This window comes from Ictalurus furcatus, chromosome 17, assembly GCF_023375685.1.
Source record: "Ictalurus furcatus strain D&B chromosome 17, Billie_1.0, whole genome shotgun sequence".
Lineage (NCBI taxonomy): Eukaryota > Metazoa > Chordata > Actinopteri > Siluriformes > Ictaluridae > Ictalurus > Ictalurus furcatus.
In genome coordinates, this window is record NC_071271.1 from 11,464,026 (window position 1) to 11,486,119 (window position 22,094).

The following is a 22,094-nucleotide window of genomic DNA, read 5'->3' on the forward strand; positions in this document are numbered from 1 at the left end:
CACGCTGTATAATTTTCTCATTCCTACTGATGGTGGTGAACGGCTATAGTAACGGTCCACCTGATTAGTGATTAACATGTTTACAGGGTGAAATAGTTACAGGCGGCAAAACAACATGCAGCCTGGCTCCTTAGAGGCAAATTGCTCAATGGCTGATGTCTCTCTCTCTTTTTTTTTTAAACAAACAATTTGATTTGTATTCAGTTGGGAACATTGCTTGGGCATAGAGGAGTAAATAATGCATAAAATAAATATGTGCTTTAAGTTGAAGGAAAGATGAAAACATTGGTATTGTGCATCTAATTAGAGGAAGCTAATGGCTCCGATGACTCCCACTGAAGCAACTTTGAAAATTATTTAATGGAAGACCATTATGTTTGAATAAAAGTATACATATTCATGAAGGTCATGCTTAGTCTGGTCAATTTGAACTCATATTTGTCCATGCTATGTTGGTTTTTCTGCAGCTTATCGTGTACTGTTGCTTTCCTTTTAGAGAATTTCAGCTTAGGAAGCAGTGAGACATCAAACCAGGGATATTACAGATGCATCATTTGGTTATGTATATTTCATAGAAATGATCTATTGTAGAGATACAAGCATTTTCATTGAAATGTTCATGACAAATCACCATTGTGTCTTGCATTACTAAAAATGTATTCTTATATATTCTGCCACATATCATAGTTTCATCTCGTTGATCTTATTTGGGGATGCCCTGGAAGCGCTGGATGCTGAAAGGTGAAAGGTCATAGGAAGGATTCTTGCCCATGCTCAGCTCACACAGCACCTTGCCTACAATTGGACCAAACTTAAAGCCGTGGCCTGTGGAGATACAAATCAGATTTTTGTACAGGTGACACACTCTGTAGAAACTATACCGACCATTATGTGTAGTGTAAGTGGGGCTTCAGAAAAAAATGAAGTACACAAGGATCTGGACAGGGGTGCACGGTGGCTTAGTGGTTAGCATGCTTGCCTCACAACCTCCCTCCAGGGTCGGGGGTTCGATTCCCACCGCTGCCCTGTGGGCTGTGTGGAGTTTGTATGTTCTCCCCGTGCTGCGGGGGTTTCCTCTGGGTACTCTGGTTTCCTCCACCAGTCCAAAGATATGCATGGTAGGCTGATTAGCATGTCCAAAGTGTCCGTAGTGTATGAATGGGTGTATGAATGTGTATGTGATTGTGCCCTGCGATGGATTGGCACCCTGTCCAGGGTTTACCCCGCCTTGTTCCCCATGCTCCCTGGGAAGGGCTCCAGTTTCCCCGCGACCCAGTAGGATAAGCGTTATAAAAAGTGGATGCATGGATCTCAACAAGATTCTCATCCTGCAAGGAGAATGTCTTCATGCACATAAATTGTCAGACAGTGATGCATAAATTAGAGCTACAATCTATCTATCTATCTATCTATCTATATATATATAATATATAAAATATGTTCTGAAATGCAGTGCTTTCAGAATGAGGCTTTTTGAAGTTCTGATGGCTGAGTGGCCGAGTTTCTGTCAAACAGCCCTGTGTGATGATTATGTGACAGGGTAGCCATGGCAACCGCGCAGCCCTTGCTCCGGCGTAGCAGCTTTTATGTTAAGCGCATAGTGGACAATAGAAGGTTGTTCCTTCAAAACAGCCTCAGAATTGGAGTCAAATCATTGCATGCTTTGAGATTTTCAACCAACGACACACACACACACAGCAGCCAACGAAAACAGCAGTGTGTAGGAGAAGCAGAGAGGGCAAATGCAGTTATTACAGTACACAATAGAGAAAAAAAGAGGAGTGGAAGGTTGATAACACGGATTTCTCAGTTCCAACCACAGGCCTAATGTTGAATTGAGGATAGAGAAAGAATAAATGCCATAAATCATTAATGGGGTGTGTGCTGGAGAAGCAATCCCACAATCCTCACTCCAATGGTCCCTCTATCTGAGAACAATACAGCACAAAATGAATAGCTTTCTGCAATATAGCCCAATAGAGGCTTTTATGCCACTTCTTTCCTGAAGCCTTTAAAATGAAACTGTACTAGAAGTGTCCTTTCAGTCGATGGTCTGAACGGAAATTAATTAGCCTCGTAATTAGTTAAAGGACGAGACAATAGGAGCAGATGGATTGAATGCCAGGAGAACCCTTTGGTCCCAGAGAGGCAGCTATGGAAGCATGCAGCGGCCCAGCGAGCCACAAGCATCTTTAATTAGAGGATAAAAGGCATGTGCACTGGGGGATCCATTCACTGTCCTTCATTGCTGCCCCAGCTCAGTCCCTCATTAAAAACTAAGCCAGCATTTTGCAAGTGTGTGTGTGTGTGTGTGTGTGTGTGTGTGTGTGTGTGTGTGTGTGTGTGTGTATTGTGTGGCACTCAGACATGGGAGTAAGAGGTTTATTACTGCTGACCTGAGAACCCAGCTCCAATCACAATGTTGCTGTAGGTTGGGTGGCGGTCCAGGACAAAATGATTGTCAGGTGTGACCTAAGAGATCAGGTAAACAGAGAGAATTATATAATAATAGCATTCTTTACAGAGAAAGATTCACTACATACTTCACTGAATGCTTTTAATGAGCAACACTCGAAGCAAAGAGATCAAAATAGAATTCAGCTTTTAAAAGAATTTCACTTTTCAAAAGTTGAGAAAACCCGAGTTTCACTAAACTACTGCCTTATGTAAAAGTTACACAAAATGAGGACAACCCACGTGTGATCAAAAGGGGAGAGATGCCCACAATGGGAAGTCACTATTCGTTTATTTTAACATGCATATATTGTAAATGCATATTACAGTGTGCCCACAAGCCTACCATGAAACTAATATTTAAAGCTATCATGGATTTCAGGTGTACTTTCCCATCATTTTTTCAGATACAATCCTATAACCTGTTTACTGTCTTTTTTTTTGTTATTGTAAAGGTTTATTAATTTACTGATTTCTATTTTACTAAACAAAGAACTCTTTATATTCATTTCCCATTACACCCCAGGTACAGGAGGCGTGTATCATGAAGCGTGTTTAACATAGCTGCATTCCTGACTAAATTCTTGCTTAACAAATTCAATCATAGTGAACTCTCACAGTGTGTGTTAACAACTGCAATCCAGCTTTAGACAATCGGGGAATGATTAGTCCTAGTGCAGCCAACTGTGTGAGACTTTTCTGTGGCAAAACAAGAAATCCTACTATATAAATGTGAAGCACATACAGCAAATCCCAGCAAAAAGCTAAATTCTTTAATCATCCCTCCGCCCTGTTTGCACAGAGTGTGTATGTTCTCCCTGTGCTTTGGGGGTTTCTTCCGGGTACTAAAGTTCAAAAAAGATCTGTTGTAGGCTAATTGCCAATTCCAAATTGTCTGTAGTGTGGGAATGTGTATGTGATTGTGCCCTGCGTTGGGCTGGCACCCTGTCCAGGGTGTCCCCTGCCTTGTGCCAAGTTCCCTGTTAGGGGCTCTGTGCGACCCTGTGTAGGATAAGCGCTATGGAAAATGGATGGATGGATGATATTTTAGATTCACTTGCTATAATATGCAATATGCATTGAATGGCTCAACTCATGGCTTGTATAGACTAAACTGTCTAGTTATAATTATTCTGTAGTTGCAACACCAGCAGTTTACATTGCTGTTTTACTGTTCTATATCTTAATTTGATGTCTACCATAAAAAAAGAGAGACAGCTTGTAGCAAATTGAAAAATAAATAAATAATGAGACCACCAGTGCCAGAAAAAACTCTAGCAGTGGGCTATGTCTAATAGTGAGTAGTTTACCATGGTGGGATGCCCTAAATAATACTAATAATACTTTGATAAAAAAAGTATGTGTATATGCTGTATAAAAGAAATGCTAGTAAATAGGACTGAGTGTATTTCTCATATACTGTCCAGGTAAGGAAATTTGTGTGTTCTTTTTGAAACCAGCACAAACAGTTATGAAGCCCAAGCACAGAGGTGTATCAAAGCAAGCAGTGTACAAGAAATACAAGCTTTCATGTAATTAATGTACTGCTGTATTTGGCTGTTGGGGAAAGATAATAATGTGGAGGAACAGAGAGTTCCATTCTTTCGAAACTGTCAAAGGACCTCCTTTATAGCTTTTCTAGAAAAAACATGAAAAAAAAACTTTAATTGGGGAGCTAGACATGTTGAAATAATAATAAAAAAGGTACATATTTATCTCTCTCTATATAAGGTCTTGTATTGTATTGTTTTTGTCTCTGTCCTGCAAAGAGAGATGTAATAAACATTTTAGTGATACAAGTTCCTTTTTACCATGAAAAAATTAGGCAGTAATGTTGGTTGTAATCTTTGCCATCTGGGTGGTCATGGCTGATATGATCTACCTCGTAAGTGTACACTATGTAACTTCAGGTAGGTAAATTGCAGATATAATGGGGGAAAATGCACATGTTCAATGAATAACTATAATATCCCTACCTATTATGTATAGATTACTGAATATGTTGTATTAGGTGAATGGTCAAGTCATGAATAGCCTCAGAACTGATGGCTGGAATGTGAGTGCAATCTATAGCACTAACATCATATCATATCAATCTCTTTTAAGCATCTGTTAATTTATTATTGGGGTCATTCCATCTCAAGTGGTCAATAATTGCAAAGTTGGTTGCTTGAGGCTGGTTTTACAAATCTGGCCCACAATATCCACTGTCCTGCAGAGTTTACCTGCAACCTCAAAATCACAATTTTTACAGTAGAATGCTACTACAGAGCACTTATTTCTGTGAAAATTAAATTTTTTAATTAAATTTAAAAATTTATTTTTTTAATTTTTAATTGCACTTTCTGGCCCCCATAAAAAAGAGAGAAATCACAAACCTGAAATGGTCTGCATGCACACTATACTTACCTAGGTACCCCCTAAAAATGAAGACTGAAACTCGAACCCTTCCCATTATAAATTGACCCTAAATGTGGAACTGTGAGCAATCTTGGCCATTACATTTGGACTTAAGTTTTAAGTCTAAGGAACATGACATGTGCAAAATGTTTATATATTCCTATGTACCTTGTAATGTGCTCTAGAGATCAGTTTTTGTTCCAAGGAGCTCGGACCATCCTGAGCTGAGATATTGAGTTGTCCGTAAACAGCTGTATAAACAAAATTTGTTGTGTGACATGACACAAAGATGGCTGTCGTAGTTAAACCAAGTGCAAAAAAAAAATTGTAATGGGCTTAGCAAACTGTAGGTTTGCTGAGATTCTCTGTATGACCAACATTATACCTGTGCCACACAGAAAAACCCTTTTAGATAGTGGAACAGTGAGAGGCTAATGGTGAGTGTTATTTGCAATATCATGCTCTAAAATACAGCAAAGATAAAATATTCCCTCAGTGGAAATTCTATATCTCTGACATAAAAAATAATCGGGGAAATCCATATGACTCCTAAAATCTACAAGTGACCTTTTCACATTTTATACTCATACAGTAAATCCATTTTTAAAGAATGGTGAAACTATTTACACTGTGTGCGCTTAGTAGCCTACATCTGGGAAAAATGTGCGATTTTTCTGATAGCTGTCTCGCTGTTTACACTCTCTGATCCTGAACGTGTCAGCTGTGTAGTATACTGTAAGTCAGCACAGCTTGATAGAGGAAATCCAGGGTAAAATCAAACCAAGCTTAAATATAACCAATAAATCCTGCTTTGTGAAACCAGCCCTTGGAGTCGTTTAAAGCTTCTCCTTTACATGCATGCACAATGGGTCCTATGCAATTTAGTGAGTCTTGCCTGTGCGTTATCTTTAGCTTAAAATAACTGTATATTTTCTATTGTACCATCTGGTTGGCAAATTCAAGTCATTAGCCCTGCTATAAAGTAATAAGTGTATCCATCTGCCAGTCTGCTTTACTTAGGCTTTAACACTCAGTGGACTGGACTATGTAGAGTATATGTGTGTAAAGAGCAGTAACTCACCGTGTACATACAGCTCTCCACAACAGCAGGCACAGGCACGATGCCAGGCAAGCAGCGGCTGATGTAACTGGACAAAACATCCACATCCTGTCTATCTGTCTGTCTGTCTCTCTCATCCGGCTCCGTCTCACATCCCGTGTGGCAGCAAACCTGAGCATGACACACATGACTTGTAAGTTTTATTACAAGAAAAAGACCCCCAACAGCTCCATCTGGAACCTGAGTACAGCAGTACAGCTCCACATTACATCATTTCTAGTTTACTCAGAGGAGCTGATAGGCAGACAAATCCAGGCTCTGGTGGCTGGAGCGAAGATACATCTAACATGACTCATCCATCTGTGTCATGCATGTTGAGCATGATGAGCCAGAGAACTCCCACTGAGGTTGCTGCGAAACAGGGTCCATGAGCAGGAGAAGACGGATTAAAGGAGAGGGCCGAATGTTGCTTTTTAATCCAACGTGTTTTAATGAATAGAGAAAACGCCATGGATTTGTGGATCAGTCTAAGAAATGGCCTAATGTTCGACACCTTTCAGTGACGTGTGATACCTCAGATACCTCAGTGATGTGTGGTACCTCAGAGTAATTTTTCATTTCTATATGGTGCAAAATGTTAGTGTTTTATTTAAGACATGACTACATACTCATGTACATACTGCACAACATATAGTCTATAATACACCATTTGAGATGTGTCATAGGGGCTGTAAATGCTCGTCGATGAGCTGGGCAGAAATTCCCAGCTCCTTTCACTCACCTTCATCAGTCCTGGATATTCATTGGATGGAAGGCCGTAGATATCATGCTCTGCCTCTTTTGGCTGCATCTGGATGAAGCAGGGAAAGCGATTACTGATGCTGTAGGAGCCTGGAACCTTCTCCTTCCAGTAGCACACATTTATCCTTAGCACCTGCCGAGACATACAGAGAGAGAAAGGTTTGTTGTTGAAGCTGTTTTTGATCCAAGAGCAATTACCAAGAGTACTGTTCTCCTATTACTGCAGCATCAGGAATATGGTTTAAATTAAATGAATGTACACTGATATAAATCACATCTTGAGAAAAGTAATAAGTATTTTAGAAGTTCTCACTTTAATGAACTGTCCATCCTGCTTCCACATTCAGAGATGATAAAAGCCCAGAACAAATCCAGACATCACACATAGTCCTATTTACTTGGGTGCAGCCTCTCAGGTCCATGCCTTACTCAATAATGCAAGTCCAATTCAAAGACCAATTCCAAGCTTAAACAACACCGAATGACTCACCATCGCCTCTGTTTTGGTGTATGACATATGGAGGATTGTTTAAATATAAGTCTTGCTGGCTCGTGGCTGGGACACGGAAAGAGAAATACCCTGGCTTGTTTGTTCTGAGCAGTGGCTGACTTTTCAGGCTGACCTGGGGTGATGCCAGTCATGCTCTGAAGGCTTGTGTGTAATTCTCAGCCTCTGACTTCATTGCTGCACTATAGTGGAAATGATTTTCCTTCAGATAATGCATCGTGACCTAGAGTCTAGCATTCACTCCAGGACAGGATTGTTGCCATATGAATTTTTAAAGGCAGATAAAGATGGAGCAGGTGAGTGAATGTATGATGTTGTCTGCCTGTGGTTCAGTGAGAAGTTGTCAAGGCAGAGCTCTGGTTCAGTCAGTACCTGCAGTGGAAGCTGCAGTCCAGTGTGGGAGAGAAGTGTTTTGGCCCAGGGACCAGCTGTTATCACCAGATTCTTAGCTTGGTACGTGCCAGAGTCTGTCGTCACTGTGATTAAATCACCCGGCTCAATATTAACCACTTTCTCTCCATCTTTTATTACACCACCATGTGACTGAAACACCATCTGGAAAGAAGAGGGGGAAAAAATCCTAAAAATGGACAAACCAATAATAGATAAACTGACATATACAATCACAATATAATTATTGGCATCATAATTATTGGCACAATTATTGGTGCTTTTGTTCTCTACCATGGGGAAGACTGTTGAATGTAAGACATAACAGAACCAGTGTTCACTGTAAAATATGAATCTTTGATACTTTGGTGTTATTTTATGGCTGGTGCTGGTCAATGGTCTGTTGTGATGGTTCATATCATGAAATCTTTCTTTCACTAGAGAGTCTGCTTTCCAAATGGTTTAGATTTACACATAGAGCATTCAGCAACACAGTGACCCAAATCTTGCATTCAAATCAACACAGAAATAAGTGCAGAAACACAAAATCAATGTTGCAATGACCACCTCAGTCTCCAGGTTTGAACTGGGTGGGATCTGAATTGAATGGCCAATTGAACCTGCATTACAAACCTAAGAATACAATGGAGGAAATAAGTATTGAACGTGTCAACATTTATTTCAGTAAATATATTTCCAATGAGGCTATTCACATTAAATTTTCACCAGACTTTGGTATTAACTCAAGAAATCTACACATATAAAGAAATCCAAATATTTATGTCCATAAATGAAGTTATGTGTAATAAAGGGGAATGACACCTTGGTAATGAAAAGCCTTTTTACAGACCATCAATAATAACCCAGCTGATATTAATTGCACAGATATGGATTTCAGCTGGTTCCTTGCCTTACCTTGCTTTGGAGAACTGCTTTTTCTTAGCGTGTTCAATAATTTTTTCCTGTGTCATTCCACTTTATTACACATAACTTCATTTATGGACTTTAATGTTGTGAATTCTTTATATTTGTGGATTTCTTATCTGGTGAAAATTTCATGTGAATAGCCTCATTGGAAATATATTTACTGAAAAAAATGTTCAATACTTATTTCCCCCCACTGTATACCAGAGCTTGAAGTGTTCAAGATGAAGATTACTCAAGTGTTCTGCAAGGTTGTTTGGCATTAGAGGAAGAGGCTCAGTGCTATTATTCTCTCCAGTGGATACCTCACAGAATATTAAACATTGAAATGCTCATCATTTCAAAACGCAAATTTTGTTTTTTAATATAACAAGCACCACTCATATGTTTAAACTTGAAATATCACTGTGTATGTGTTATTCATTTTATATGGTCATTTTTGTTTGTTTTCATGATGGATACCAATAATTCTGGTAGTAAAACAAATATTTTCCATGTATGTAAAGCTTTTCTATCAGTAAAGAATCTTTGTGTGGACAAGTTGTATTTCTTGTCAGATGTACTTTGATCTGAGGGCAGAGCAGAATGATGATAAGACAGCTGGGTGGACTAGAAAGTGTAGGCCAACTAATGAGCAAGAAGCAAGAACTGCTTTTAGACAGTACCATCAGGGAGCCTACCAGTGCACTCTGATGATCCAGTGTAGGTCAGACCAGCCTGAGACTTGGAGAACATTTTGTGTGTGCAAGGTTAGAGTGCTATAACAGAAAAGCCAGAACAAGCTACATTGACTAATGATGGCTGTCTTATCTTTAAAACTATAGTGCATGCTTAGGACTGTGGTACAGTTACATGCTGGGAGGTCACAGCCATAAAAATACATCTCAGATCATTAAAAAAAAAAGACACTGGCTTATAATACGATGGCAAATGTACGTCATTTTTATTCAAGGTTAATAATGGTGTCTGGTGCCTTATGTGCACCCTATAAAGAAGATAAATCTTTTAAAATAAATGCACAGAGGAGAAAATAGCTGTCTGGCTATTGAAATAAAAGTGACTAATTGCTTTGTGCTTGATGGTGCACTTAGAAGAACTTTTCTCCTCGAAGCTTAGTTCCCTGTGAAGCATTGTGCTAATCTGTCATACTCTAATGAAATGAAATGACAAGTGCTCTTTATCTTTTTTTCACATTTTAGAGGAACAGGCTATAATGACAAGCCATACTTAAACTCTTTCTATAACACAGGCAAACGCTGCGAAATTTAAACTTGAAGCTTGAATTCAGAATTCAAAAAGTGCAATGAATATGTTAAACATAAACAGACGTGTTCTACATCAATTGATGAACCCAACGGTTCAAGTCTGAACTTAGAAACAACGACCTCCTAGCTTCTAAAAGTATACTAGTTTTAATAACTACCTTAAAAACATATCCATAGTCACAGTGACCTACAGAAAGAGGTTTAGAAGTGGCTGACCTGGGCTGCTCTGAGTGCTCGGTCTGCGTACAAAACTCCGGCAGTGGTTTCCACAATCGCAACATCTCCACTCGTCAGGTTCACATTGGGGATGTGTTGGCTGAACTCGAGTCTCTCCAGCACCACAGTGGGAACCTTGTTCCTCTGCATTGAGCTCTTAATGAGCTGGAAGCTCTTTCCGTTCTCTGGACCCATCAGCAGCAGGCCAGTACGCCTACAACATATGGCACTGTGTAGTTAACTTTTTCATTTAGGCCTGTAAATGAATCACTATTAACATCCCAGACAGCTGGAATGCCAAGATTGGCCATTTGGAATCTAAAATGAACTCTGTGCCTGCATGTGTCAGGAAGTGGCTGAAGAGACAAAGACAAGCTTAAAGGAAAAGAAAATGATGAATATTGGTTTACAGTACGCCTACATCTACCTACTTCCATAATGCATCAGCTCAAGTTTATAGGTCCAACACCTTGAGTTTTATGACTGTACACAGGAAGAGAATTGTGACAGGCTGGCTGTGTGTTTATAGCCTGCATACATCAACACCTCTTGTGTCTCTTTAACAGATAACTGGCATGTAAAGGCTACTCACACTTTACAGCTGTTATGCTCACGAGGGATTCTCTCCTTTAACCTGTGCTTATACTGTATAGGCAGCCAGTCTGGATGTTGAACAGAGAACTGTAACGAAACAGTTTCTCGAAGGATTTGTCCCCATTTTGCATATTTCTTGTCCACAGCTAGTATGTACATTAGTTTACATACATATTACATATTACATATTAGTTCAAGTGCACTGGTATGATTTGAGTGGTGGATCTTTCTCACACATCAGTGACACTAACAAGGCATTGTAGTGGGAACTGCTGGGACTTCACTGCTGGGTTAAGAATAGTCTAAACAAATATTCAATCAAAAGCAGCCCATTGGGCATTAAATATCACTAATAAAGGGGTATTAGTGAATTAACACAACGTTATTCATTCATTCATCCATCTTGAGTAACTGCTTTATCTTGCTCAGGACTGCTGTGACTCCTGGTAACACTGGGTGTGAGACGTAGGTACACCCTGATGGGAGGGCAGTCCATCAAAGGGCACCATGCACACACTCATTCACTCCTTAGCAGCAATTTAGAATAGCCAATCCTCCTACGGTATGATTTTGAGAGGTGGGAGGAAACCAGAGAACCCTGAGGAACCTCCGTACAGCCATGTGGGGAACATGAGAAAATACACACCTGAGCTCAGTATCAAACTGGAGACGCTATGCTTCCTACTGCACCAATGTGTTGCCCTTAATGCAAAATTGTACAGTATGTGGAAAATAATGAGCTGGAATAATGGTTCCTCTACAAGGTAGATTAAAAAGCATGGTGTGTTTAGTAAAGTATCTCATGAATGTTTTAAATGTTCTAAAACCCAAGCAACACAGCTGTGTATGGTTCACTTATACCAGAGCCACACACAGACACACAGCTTGAGTAGAGGGCAGTGGTGGCTCAATGGTTATGACTCTGAGTATCTGAACAGAAGGTTGCTGGTTCAAGCCCCCGCAATGCCAAGCTGCCACCATATCTCCTCCAGGGGTGCTGTAGCATTGCTGACCCTGTGCTCTGACCCCTGCTTCCTAACAAGCTGGGATATGCTATTTCACTTTGCTGTAATGTATTTGTGACAAATAAAAGGACTTCTCCTTGAGAAGCCAAATAACTTCAGTGGTGAGTTTGTGATGGTTGGAGTAGATGAGGTGATATCTTGTGTGATTTGTTTAAGTATAATCTAAATGTACCTAATACACTGGCACACACACGCACACACACACACCTGTAAAGCTTCACTCCTGCCTCCTTTTCCAGCTGGGTCCACAGCTCAAAGCTCTCCTCCATCATGTGTGTATAGAAGTCTTGTTCATAAGCTTTCCGGATGATGCGTGTCTGGCCATGAGAGCTCCCACGGGAATGTGGCAGGACAAACTGAGGACACACACACACACAGCACACCTATTCAACACACTGATTCTATAATACTGGAGCACAAATGCAGTGCACCAAGTTCAATGAGTGAAACACCTACAGCATAATAACAAATCTTAAAATGCAAATAACTCTGTAACAAACTGAGCTCAGCTGCTACAGATACAGTATGCTTATATCTTTTTCTACAAATATAACCAACTTGCTCCAGCAGTAGAGTTTTCTTGTTATTTTTGGCGAGGTGGTAGGCGGTCAACGAGCCCTGAATCCCCGCTCCTATAACCATACACTCGTATGCCATGTTGAAAAAGAAATGCTGTTTAAAATGTGCTGCAGTTTACTTCGAGTACAGACCAAAGTTCTCACTTTACACTTACATAATCACTGCTGGCACGCTGTAAGACACACCCACTCAGCACTGTTTAAAGGGGACTTGCTGTATAAATGAGTTACACTGTGAGAAATGTATGCAGAGTGATTTAGCAAGCCCCTCGGCAGACTCGTTGATTTTCACCGCTAAGTTCTTTGCGCATGCTCAGTGAAAGCTGTGTGTAAATATATGCACAAATCTAATCAAATGTTTGTATTTAATAAATCCTACACATCCTGATCCTACATCTGTTTAAGATTCGTGTGTATGCTAATAAATGAGGGCCCTGGACTTTGCTTAAGGAGATACTATAAAAAACGTCATCTTCCCAAGCCATTTTTAATGCACAACACACATGTGGAAGACTCAAGGGGGAGAACTTGCTCAAGGTTCTTTATTTGTCACATACATATTACATAAGTGTGATGTAATGTAGTGAAATTTTTTTCCTTAGTTCCTCGTCCCACGGTGCAATAACCAACAGACCAACAATGACTATGGATATACACACATGATAAAATAAGGATGTAGTAAAATAATAAAATACAGTAGATGTAATGAAATATAATAGACTGTAGAATAAAAATCTAAATATAATAGACTGTAGAATAAGAATATAAATATAATAGACTGTAGGAAATATGATATACAGAGTTGTAAAGTGTATATAGAGATTATACAATGTGCAAAATAATGAATTCTTTTTCCTTCTCTATAGTGCAAATTGTTTTGTGTATGTGTGTTGTAACTCTTGTGTAACCAGTTCTAGAAAGTTGTGGCTGTGATTCGTATTACTGACTTACTTCAGTGTGCTATGACCACACATGAACAATTTCTGAAATGGCACATTGCTGTACTATACCCATCATGTACAGGGCTGGGGGTGGAGGGCCCTTCAACCATTCTGGTCAATCTCCTTTTACCTCTCTCATCAACAAGGCATTTCCGACTGCAGAACTGCCGCTTACTGGATGTTTTTTGTTTCTTGCACCATTCTGAGCAAGCTCTAGAGACTGTTGTGTGTGAAAATCCCAGGAAAGTAGCACTTATAGAAATACTTAAACCAGCCCAGTCTGGAACCAACGATCATGCCACAGTCAAAATCACATTTTTTCCCCATTCTGATGGTTGATGTGAACATTTCCCGAAGCCGATGGCCTGTATCGGCATGATTTTATGCGTTGCATTGCTGCCACATGATTGGCTGATTTGATAATTGCATGAATGTGTAAAGGTGTTCCTAATAAAGTGCTCAGTGAGTGTATATTTAAGGGATTTTTAACTGAAAGTATATTATTCACAATTATTCAATTCAATGCAATTTTATTTGTATAGCACTTTTTACAGTGGACATTGTCTCAAAGCAGCTTTACAAAAACATATAAACATGGGATACAGATTTATGGTATACGGATTTATCCCTCTGAGCAACCCGGTGGCGACGAAAAACTCCCTAAGATGATATGAGGAAGAAACCTTGAGAGGAACCAAATTCAGAAGGGAACCCGTCCTCATCTGGGTAACAACGGATAGTGTGAAAGTAAAAGAAAGTACATTATGCTTTTTACATATTATTGGCAATACAACTTTAATTTGGTGAAAACTTCTGACAGGTTTTCCCAGATCTCCAACCATATCTCAAAACATGCTGCCAGGCTGCCAATTGTATGTATCATATGTACACTAGAATATCTGAATACAGTAAAAATGAACCAGTATTGATAAATGTAGCATGCAACGATGACCAAATTGTTTATTTGCTCAAACATTATGTACTTATGTAAAAATGGTGATGCACACTAAAAGTTTGGAGACACTCGACCGAAATGTTTCTCATGATCTTAAAGATCTTTTGATCTGAAGGTGTATGATTAAATGTTTGAAATTGGTGTTGTAGACAAAAATATAATCGTGCCAACATATTCATTTCTTTCATTAGAAGACTAATATTTTATTTACAAAAGAATATTTTTTAAACAGACGACTTGGAGCAAAATATTCAGAAATGCAGCCAATAAGAGTCCAGCGTAGGTGTGAACTCCTTTAATACTGTTTAAAAAGCATCTCAGGGAAATTCCTCAAGAAATCGGTCGAGAAAATGCCAAGAATACTTTTCGGGGGGGGGGGGGGGCTAAAGAACGAGTGTGTCTAAACTTTTAACCGGTAGTGTAATATTTGTGGCAGTATATAATCTATAGTATGTGGTTTTGGAGTATGTCACTCATTACTCATTGAGGCATTTAGTCAGGTGATTACCAGCAGAAACTCATTAATCCTGAGGGTCTGGTAATAGCAACATGTATAATCATAGAGCATAAATACTATATACCGTTCTATTTTATACTACATGATAAAGAAATCACAGCTTTTGTCTGGTTAATTTCCATGCCAAGAATTATTTGTGGATTTAAAGAAATATCACCAGGAGACATTGCTCTTTTAACCTACCAGATCTAAATGATCTTTCAGCATTTTACTTACTTTCTCATTGCCCCTGTCTCATCTTAAACCCTAGAAGATTCTAGGTTCTGTGCTGTTTTACAATGAAAGCTTCAGTATGTTTTATAGATTATGATACTAGTCATTGTGAAGGCTGCTGTCGCTACTTGGACAGTTTCTGATGTTTTCATCCCTGTTTTTCTTTGGTTTATATTGGAACATTGATGGAGGGATTTATAGAGGATAAAGGAAGAGAAGAGGGGATTGTAAGAATAGGAGAGAGGGCTGTGTCTGGCAGGCATCTTTATAAAGGCTAAAACCCAGGCTTCTCTGTGTGTACTGTGGAGTTTCGGGCCATTTGGCTAAACAGATGGTTCCCAGTGATAGGATGGTGTAGAGAGGGTCAGTTGGTCATGTTCCCTGCTGTCCGGGCCTGTCAAAGACAGATAAAGTGTGATCCTCCCCATTGGCACACTTCTACAAAAACAACAACATCATATCTTCAAACATCATCTTGCAGCTGATAGACAATATGACGAACGATGTCAAACACACCTGAATGTGCAGAATAATTATGTCTGTAAATTGAATTCCATGATTAAATGTCATGTTGGGTCTTTTTTATGTGTTCTGTTGTCTTTTGAATAATGATTTATAGCATGGTTTAATTATTTAAATCATATTCAAACATCTCTTTTGTATTCACCCTTTTTTTCTAAACAGGACCTTTTCTATCACATTTTCCCTGTATTGGACAAATAGCTTTCGGTTCTTTAGGAAAATTCTCAGCTACAGTCTGCAGGTATAAAATCTTCTCTGTAGGATGCCATTATTTTTCTTGCTGCTAAAGCTATAGTTCACATGCTTCAGCCTCTACATGAAGTCTCTCAAGCAATCCTGTTGATTCCACTTTCCAATTAGACTTGATCGCCCACATCCTCTCGCTAGGATGGATCTCTTCAGCTTCATACCTATGACCTCTCAGAGATATGGCAGCTTTTTCGAGTTTTCTGATAGTTGGCCAATTGTGGCATATCATTTTATAACTAAAGAGTGGGCGTTTAATTGAAAACAGGCTCTTTAATCGACTAAAATGTTTAGCCGTGTTATAATGACACCCTTGAACATAAAGGTGCTGAAAAGACCCAGTGCTGCCCCAGAACATAGCAAATAAAATAAGATGGTGTTCATGTATGAGGTTTAACATCTGCAGCCTGTGAAAGTGTTTTCCTTTAAAACACTGAGCCTCCTCACATACAAAGGTGACATGATGTATCGCACTTCTCTTAGGCTTTTTAAAGGAGCACCGCTACGCTGTTAAGCCAAGTATAAACTGCAGTGTCAGGCGTTCGCATGAACGCTGCTTTGGAATGACATCAATAAGTTTTTGGGAGAGGAAAATGATGCCGTAACAATTTTAGAGGCAATGGGATAAAAGTGCTGTCACACCACTCCGTTAATGTCTTCCTGTGCTGCTGTATATGCGATGTGAGCTCTCATCAGGGAATTGAGGTGACATGAAAAATAAAATGTTTCTACTTCTCTATAGGATGCAAAAAAACAAACAAACAAACAAACAAAAAGCCCATCTGGACCAAATGGTGCAAGTAAGCCATGAAGTCAATATTTTAACTTCAATATTTCACTAGCTTTGAAAAAACAGACTTAATGGTCCAAATATAATGTTTATGAATAGTTTATTCTGTTCTTCATGTGTAGCCATTTTTATTTAGTCAGTTCAAGTATGTCCTTGTCCTAATATGACACCAGTCCTGTGCACACACTTTCAAATACTAGATGAAGACTGAGGATGGGACTCATGCAGATAAGCAACTGTCCAGTATGTTACCAACCTTACTGCACAATCCTTACTGTAATTTACTGTCAGTGGAAATACTTGTTCTGGAACCATCACAAATTTGAGGTTAAATTCTACCTCAAGTGTTTCTACATCTTTGTATTGTCCAGAACCCCCCACCCCCACCTGGATCATCGGTTACAAGGTCGAAGTAAATCACAAAATCCATATCCTCTGAAAGAGCAAAGGGGTTTTTTTCCTTGTGGTACTAGTCCTCCCCTCAAAACAGCCATGCAAACTATTACAACCAGACACCCAAGTATTCTTAATGATTGAGATTTAAATGGCTGAAACATTATAAGTGGAAGAATGGCTTTCCATTGGAAAGGTCATGCTTCAAAATAACAGCAGGCAGTCAGAAGTCTTCGGTGCAATGCAAGTGGCTCGTTACTCACTCTGCATTTATTTTAACCACTTTATCATTTCTTCCTTGTCAATATTCATAATCTCCATACCGAATGTACACAATGGTGTCCAACCCAGTCTCATGAATAACTTGTCCTCTGTGAATAATAATAGTGGCTTACAGGTGATTGCTCTTCAGGGTGGATTTGCAGAAAAGAGAAACATTTGAATTGGATTGTTTAACAAACTCTGTCCAGAAGGCTGCTCTTACAGCCTTAAGTAATTGTTCTACCCAGCTGTTAGTCTGCCACGTGACTCTTCACTGCGTAAAAATGTATGTCTGTTAGTTTAAAAAAAAAAAACACACATTAAAAGAAAGAATAGCTTGTTGGTGATCACTCTGGGGAAATCGATTTCCTTCACAAAGGGAATTGTACATATTTACTGAGTGTGATAAAGCAAAATGCAAACTGAATATCCCAATTATAACCAGTCTCAGAATCTGCAAAACTGGCATGGTTCAATGTTATCAGTAAGGACAACAGACTGAAATGCAAAAAGACATTCTCATTTTCTTATATTGCATGTAAGTTATGCAGCCCAGTCTGTTCATGATATTCTGAACGTTTGAATTATTTTGGAGAGGAAATATTTAGAAATAGAGTTATGGTTTAAAAAATCTTTTTTTGAAGACGAGTTTTTATAATGAAATCTGGGCAAGCTCTTTTTATTTGCAGTTATATGCCTTGGTCTTATCTGGTGCAATATGTTTGGAGAGAAAAAACAAAACCATTCAGTATTACCATCTTATAAGGGAAGCACCAGACAAACTATGCTGTGAAAATGTTAATGTCTTCTCTTGCCAAAGATGTCAGTCTCCCTAATGAAAGAAGCATCTCTGACTTTTGTGGAAAGATTAAAAAAAAAAAAGAAGCAAGTTATTTTATCTGTTATTTTATTTTATTATTCTAGTAATGGTTTTCAGAGCTGCCCTTTAATATGCTTTGACAACTCCAGGGTGGAATATGGCTTTTTTTTGTATTTGCTCTATCAGAATGTTAAAGCTAATGTGAACCTTGCTGAGCTTGTTGTTTCAGTTTTAGCATTTTAATGATTTATATAGATCTAGGAAGCAACAATGCTGTTTTCTCCTGCACAGTGAAGGTGTGTATGTGTGAATGTTTAAGAGACTAGAGGACATCAGTATGTAGCCTCAGCTGGAATGTTTTCTTTTTTATTAGTCTGAAGTTGATGCATGAGCATATAACACTGTTATAAAACGCAGCTACGAGCTGATAATGCAGCCATGAGGTCTTGCTGTGCCACAGGGTCTAGAACCAGGGTCTCAGCGTGACCCCTTTTTCATTTAGACTATCCTTATTGTAATCCCACTACTTCATTCCTAGTCTGGGGCAGATCCAAATGAAAATGTAAATATAATTCAGAAGTGGATTAGACCTAAAACATTTTTATATATTAAATATAATTATAAACGTTTTCAGAATGTTTGCAAAAAGTCATTTTTAATTACTACACTCTGGGCTATTTTTTTCTACCCAAACGTTGGGTTGAGCCTTTTGGGTCATTTAATTGGGTTATTTTCTCAGTCTTGGGTAGTTTTGTTTAACCCAACCATTGGGTTATAGACTGAGTTATTTTCAGTGACAGTTGAATCAATGCACCCATCAACAACCCTTAACTTTCCCTATCACAACAGCTTTAAAAGTGAATATCATGTACTGCTTCCTCAGTGTTGGTGTTACACTACCAGTGTCATGTGTTTATGTTGGCTGTGAAATATGGACGGAGGTTACTGTATAATTCTCTGGGTCTGCATCTTATCTGAGGCTCTGAGTGAGAGTTAGCTGGCTGGATGCTGTCACCAATAGGGATGAGTGATGCTAATCTAGACCCTCAACATTAATGTTAAAGTAATGTTAATAACATTACTTTAGCATATAGCTCACGGTAATGTTAGACATTCCCAATCCCTTTTTGGAAGTTAACGACAACCTAGCATTACAGCTGTACACCATGATGTAATACAGAGAGTGGGTTAACATTAACTACATTTAACACGTGTTCTGGACAAGGCCAGCTGTAGTAATGAGCTTTAGGAGGATGGGTTAGGGCCGTGGTTCTTCATGTATTCTGGATAATAGGTGCAGACAGTCAGTTGCTAACGGAACTTAGCTAGCTCAGTATGTTATAGTAATAGTAAAAGTTCTTCACAAGGTTGACGTGACAAAAACAGACGTAGGGGGTTACAGTAGGTTTTAATGCTATCCACTATCTCTGTAATGTTGGTTGACTTAATTAGGTTGTGCAAACAGATTGGTAGTGAGGTGCTAAAGGCTGAAAAATAAATATTCGCAAGTCAGCTAGATTTTCCTGGTGAGGCTACAGCGGCATTTTGTTCATTAAGAGACTGGAGGTCACATTTCCACAATTACACAATTTGGGATTCTGTAACGCATTTCTCAGTTAAAGCCCAAAGGCATTTGTCCATATTTTGTAGCAAACAATTAACCAACACTCTTTTTGCTCTTTTACAGCTTTTCAAGTGGAAGGGAGTGAGACTCTTGTCTTCCTAGATTTGTAAGAAAATGCATTTGTCAAATGTTTAAATGATTTTAATGTCACCTGAATTTCATGTTTGTTTATTTTGTGAGCATTTTAGTAGAATTTAGCATACAAACAAATTGCATTTTAGGATAATATTAGGGATAAACATCACATCTGTGTTATTTGTGTTATTTTTAACACATCTTTGTGTGAAAATGTTTAACACACAGCAAGTGTTAAATGTACTAACATACTGATTGTGCTAAAAGCAATACAAAATGTGCTGTCCTTAACTAGAAACGCAGGTGTGTTAACTTTTAACAAATGACTGACGAGTGAAGTGAAGGTTTGTGTCGATATATCTCTCCTTAAAACCATTACTGTACACTACAATAAGCAAAAATGTGCGATAACAGTCCAGTTTACATGACATTAAATACATCGTTGTCTTCGTTTGCTTTGGTGAAACTATCCTTTGGGTTGACAAACAACCCATTTGCTGGGTTAAAATGAACAACCGAACTTGATGGGTTAGTTTAACCCAAAATGTGTTCTGTCGTCTCTTTACCCAGCCGTTGGGCTAAAAATAACCCAGTTTGGGTTGTTTTTTACCCAGTGTTTTTTAGAGTGTAAACATTAATACCAAATGCGGGTGTGTAAAGTGGGATTATATTTTTAGTGCAGTATTTAGGGGAAAAGTGCATTCCTAATCTTCATCACTGTTGTAGCTGTTATCTGAATGCTCATTAGATGAAGGTCATTAACTGAAATGGTAATGTTTATGAGCTTGGTGATGGTAGACACTCTTTACCACTATACCTCCCCAATGTGATGTCATATTAAACCTTCTCATGACATGTTTGTTGTTGTCTTTATTGGTAGCTTGGAAGGCAAATGAGCTCTTGTAAAGAGCCTCTATGGACCTAATCAGAATGTTGTACATGTATCCATTCAGTGGAGGCAATGGCATTAGCTTGATCATTTTAAATAGCAGTAAATAAAAACATTGGCAATAATGGTTAATAAAAGCTTTAATTTATGAATATACACTGGGGTCCAAAAGTCTGAGATTGCATTGAAAATCTTTTTTTTCCCATTTAAAATTGGAAATAAACAGAAGGTTTTAGAAAATTGACACAGAACAAAGAAAGTAAATGTTAAATATCTTAAATATATTTAATAGCCAAGATTCTGCACTATTTCTAGGTCATACATATTTAAATATATGCAAATGTGCGATACTGACCATGTTAACGGCTTTGCACAAAAGGTCAGATTTTCCTCATGCCTAATCTCTTCTACTGAAGCATGTGTTCAGATTACACTCCGATGGATTTGGCCTAAAATGGATCATAAGATCATCAGGTTATATTGTCATTAAACCAAAGAGGGGACAATACTAAGAAAGTCTGATATTCATGTAAACATTTCAAAGATTCTACATTCCACTCAAGTTGTTGTCAATAATAAAATTTGTAATGAAAATTGTTGGATGAAATTAGAAAAGAATGCAAAATAGAAGCATTTTCACTAATAGTCTCATATATTGTATATATTGTAAATAGCCTTCTCTTTCTCTATTATTTCTAATACAACTCTGCACATTATTTTACAGATGAGGCTCCCATTCATTCAGAGTCTGCTAACTGGCAGAGGGTTCAGGGCCATTAACAGATGCTTGGCCCACACTGGGTGCAAGTCCACACTGAGAATGTAACTGCCAGGACTATTACATGACTCCCATCAACCAATCATGCTTGCTGTCAGGGTTGCATCATGGGCTGCTTTTGGGAATACTTGAGATTTTACACTTTCATGATTTGTATTTCTGCTTGGAAATGCAAGTTTAGAAATTGCAGTGTTTGTGTGAAACAAATGGGATTTGTGCACAAAAATGGCAGGTTCAGTGATTTATTCCATTATTTCTATGTTTCACCCCCCCCCCCTTCAAAAAACAAAAAAAAAAAAACAGAAATGGCATTAGACAATTATTCTTTGGGACAGATGTCGCCATGGTGCACAGCTTTCTGTTGTTCCCGAGTTAAATGATTTTTTGCTTGCCCTTGCATTTATCTGTAGCCGGCACCTGGAGAGACGGCCTTGCAAATCGCTAACTGGTGTGGGAGAAAAGGCCCATGGGGCTGTGGTCACATCTGGTCACTGTGCAGATTTAGTGGAATAGAGAGACGAGGGGGAAACAAGTCAGACCTTCCACATTGGACCAAACACTGCAGATTTGGGTGTAATGGAATGTCTTATGACACAGAAATGAGCTGCTAAGTAAAGTTGGTGGTGGTTTTAGTAAAGTAATGGAAAGCATATAACCTTTTGAGTAAAACTGCATTTCAGAGATAAATGTCATGTTTCACGTTCTGTGGAACATGATTGACTTTAGTGTCAGCAGCCTTGTTAAATGAGATTCAGTAAATGTAGTGCTATACAATATAGCACAGTCTGCTCTGCATGCAGAACATCATATGATTCCATATCAGTTTTATATGGAAATGCCTGAAATACGAAACAT

General features: G+C 38.7%; 1 protein-coding gene across 1 annotated transcript; it reads right to left on the reverse strand.

Moving 5' to 3' along the window:
• Positions 1-341: 341 nt before the first annotated feature.
• Positions 342-12,357, reverse strand: pipox (pipecolic acid oxidase). The gene is made up of 8 exons (XM_053647521.1): positions 12,196-12,357; positions 11,845-11,993; positions 10,019-10,232; positions 7,596-7,778; positions 6,696-6,848; positions 5,936-6,085; positions 2,397-2,472; positions 342-825 (listed from the first exon to the last, which is right to left on the reverse strand). The coding sequence occupies exons 1-8, from the start codon at positions 12,292-12,294 to the stop codon at positions 704-706; spliced, it is 1,146 nt and encodes a 381-aa protein (XP_053503496.1). The 5' UTR covers positions 12,295-12,357; the 3' UTR covers positions 342-703.
• Positions 12,358-22,094: the final 9,737 nt, after the last annotated feature.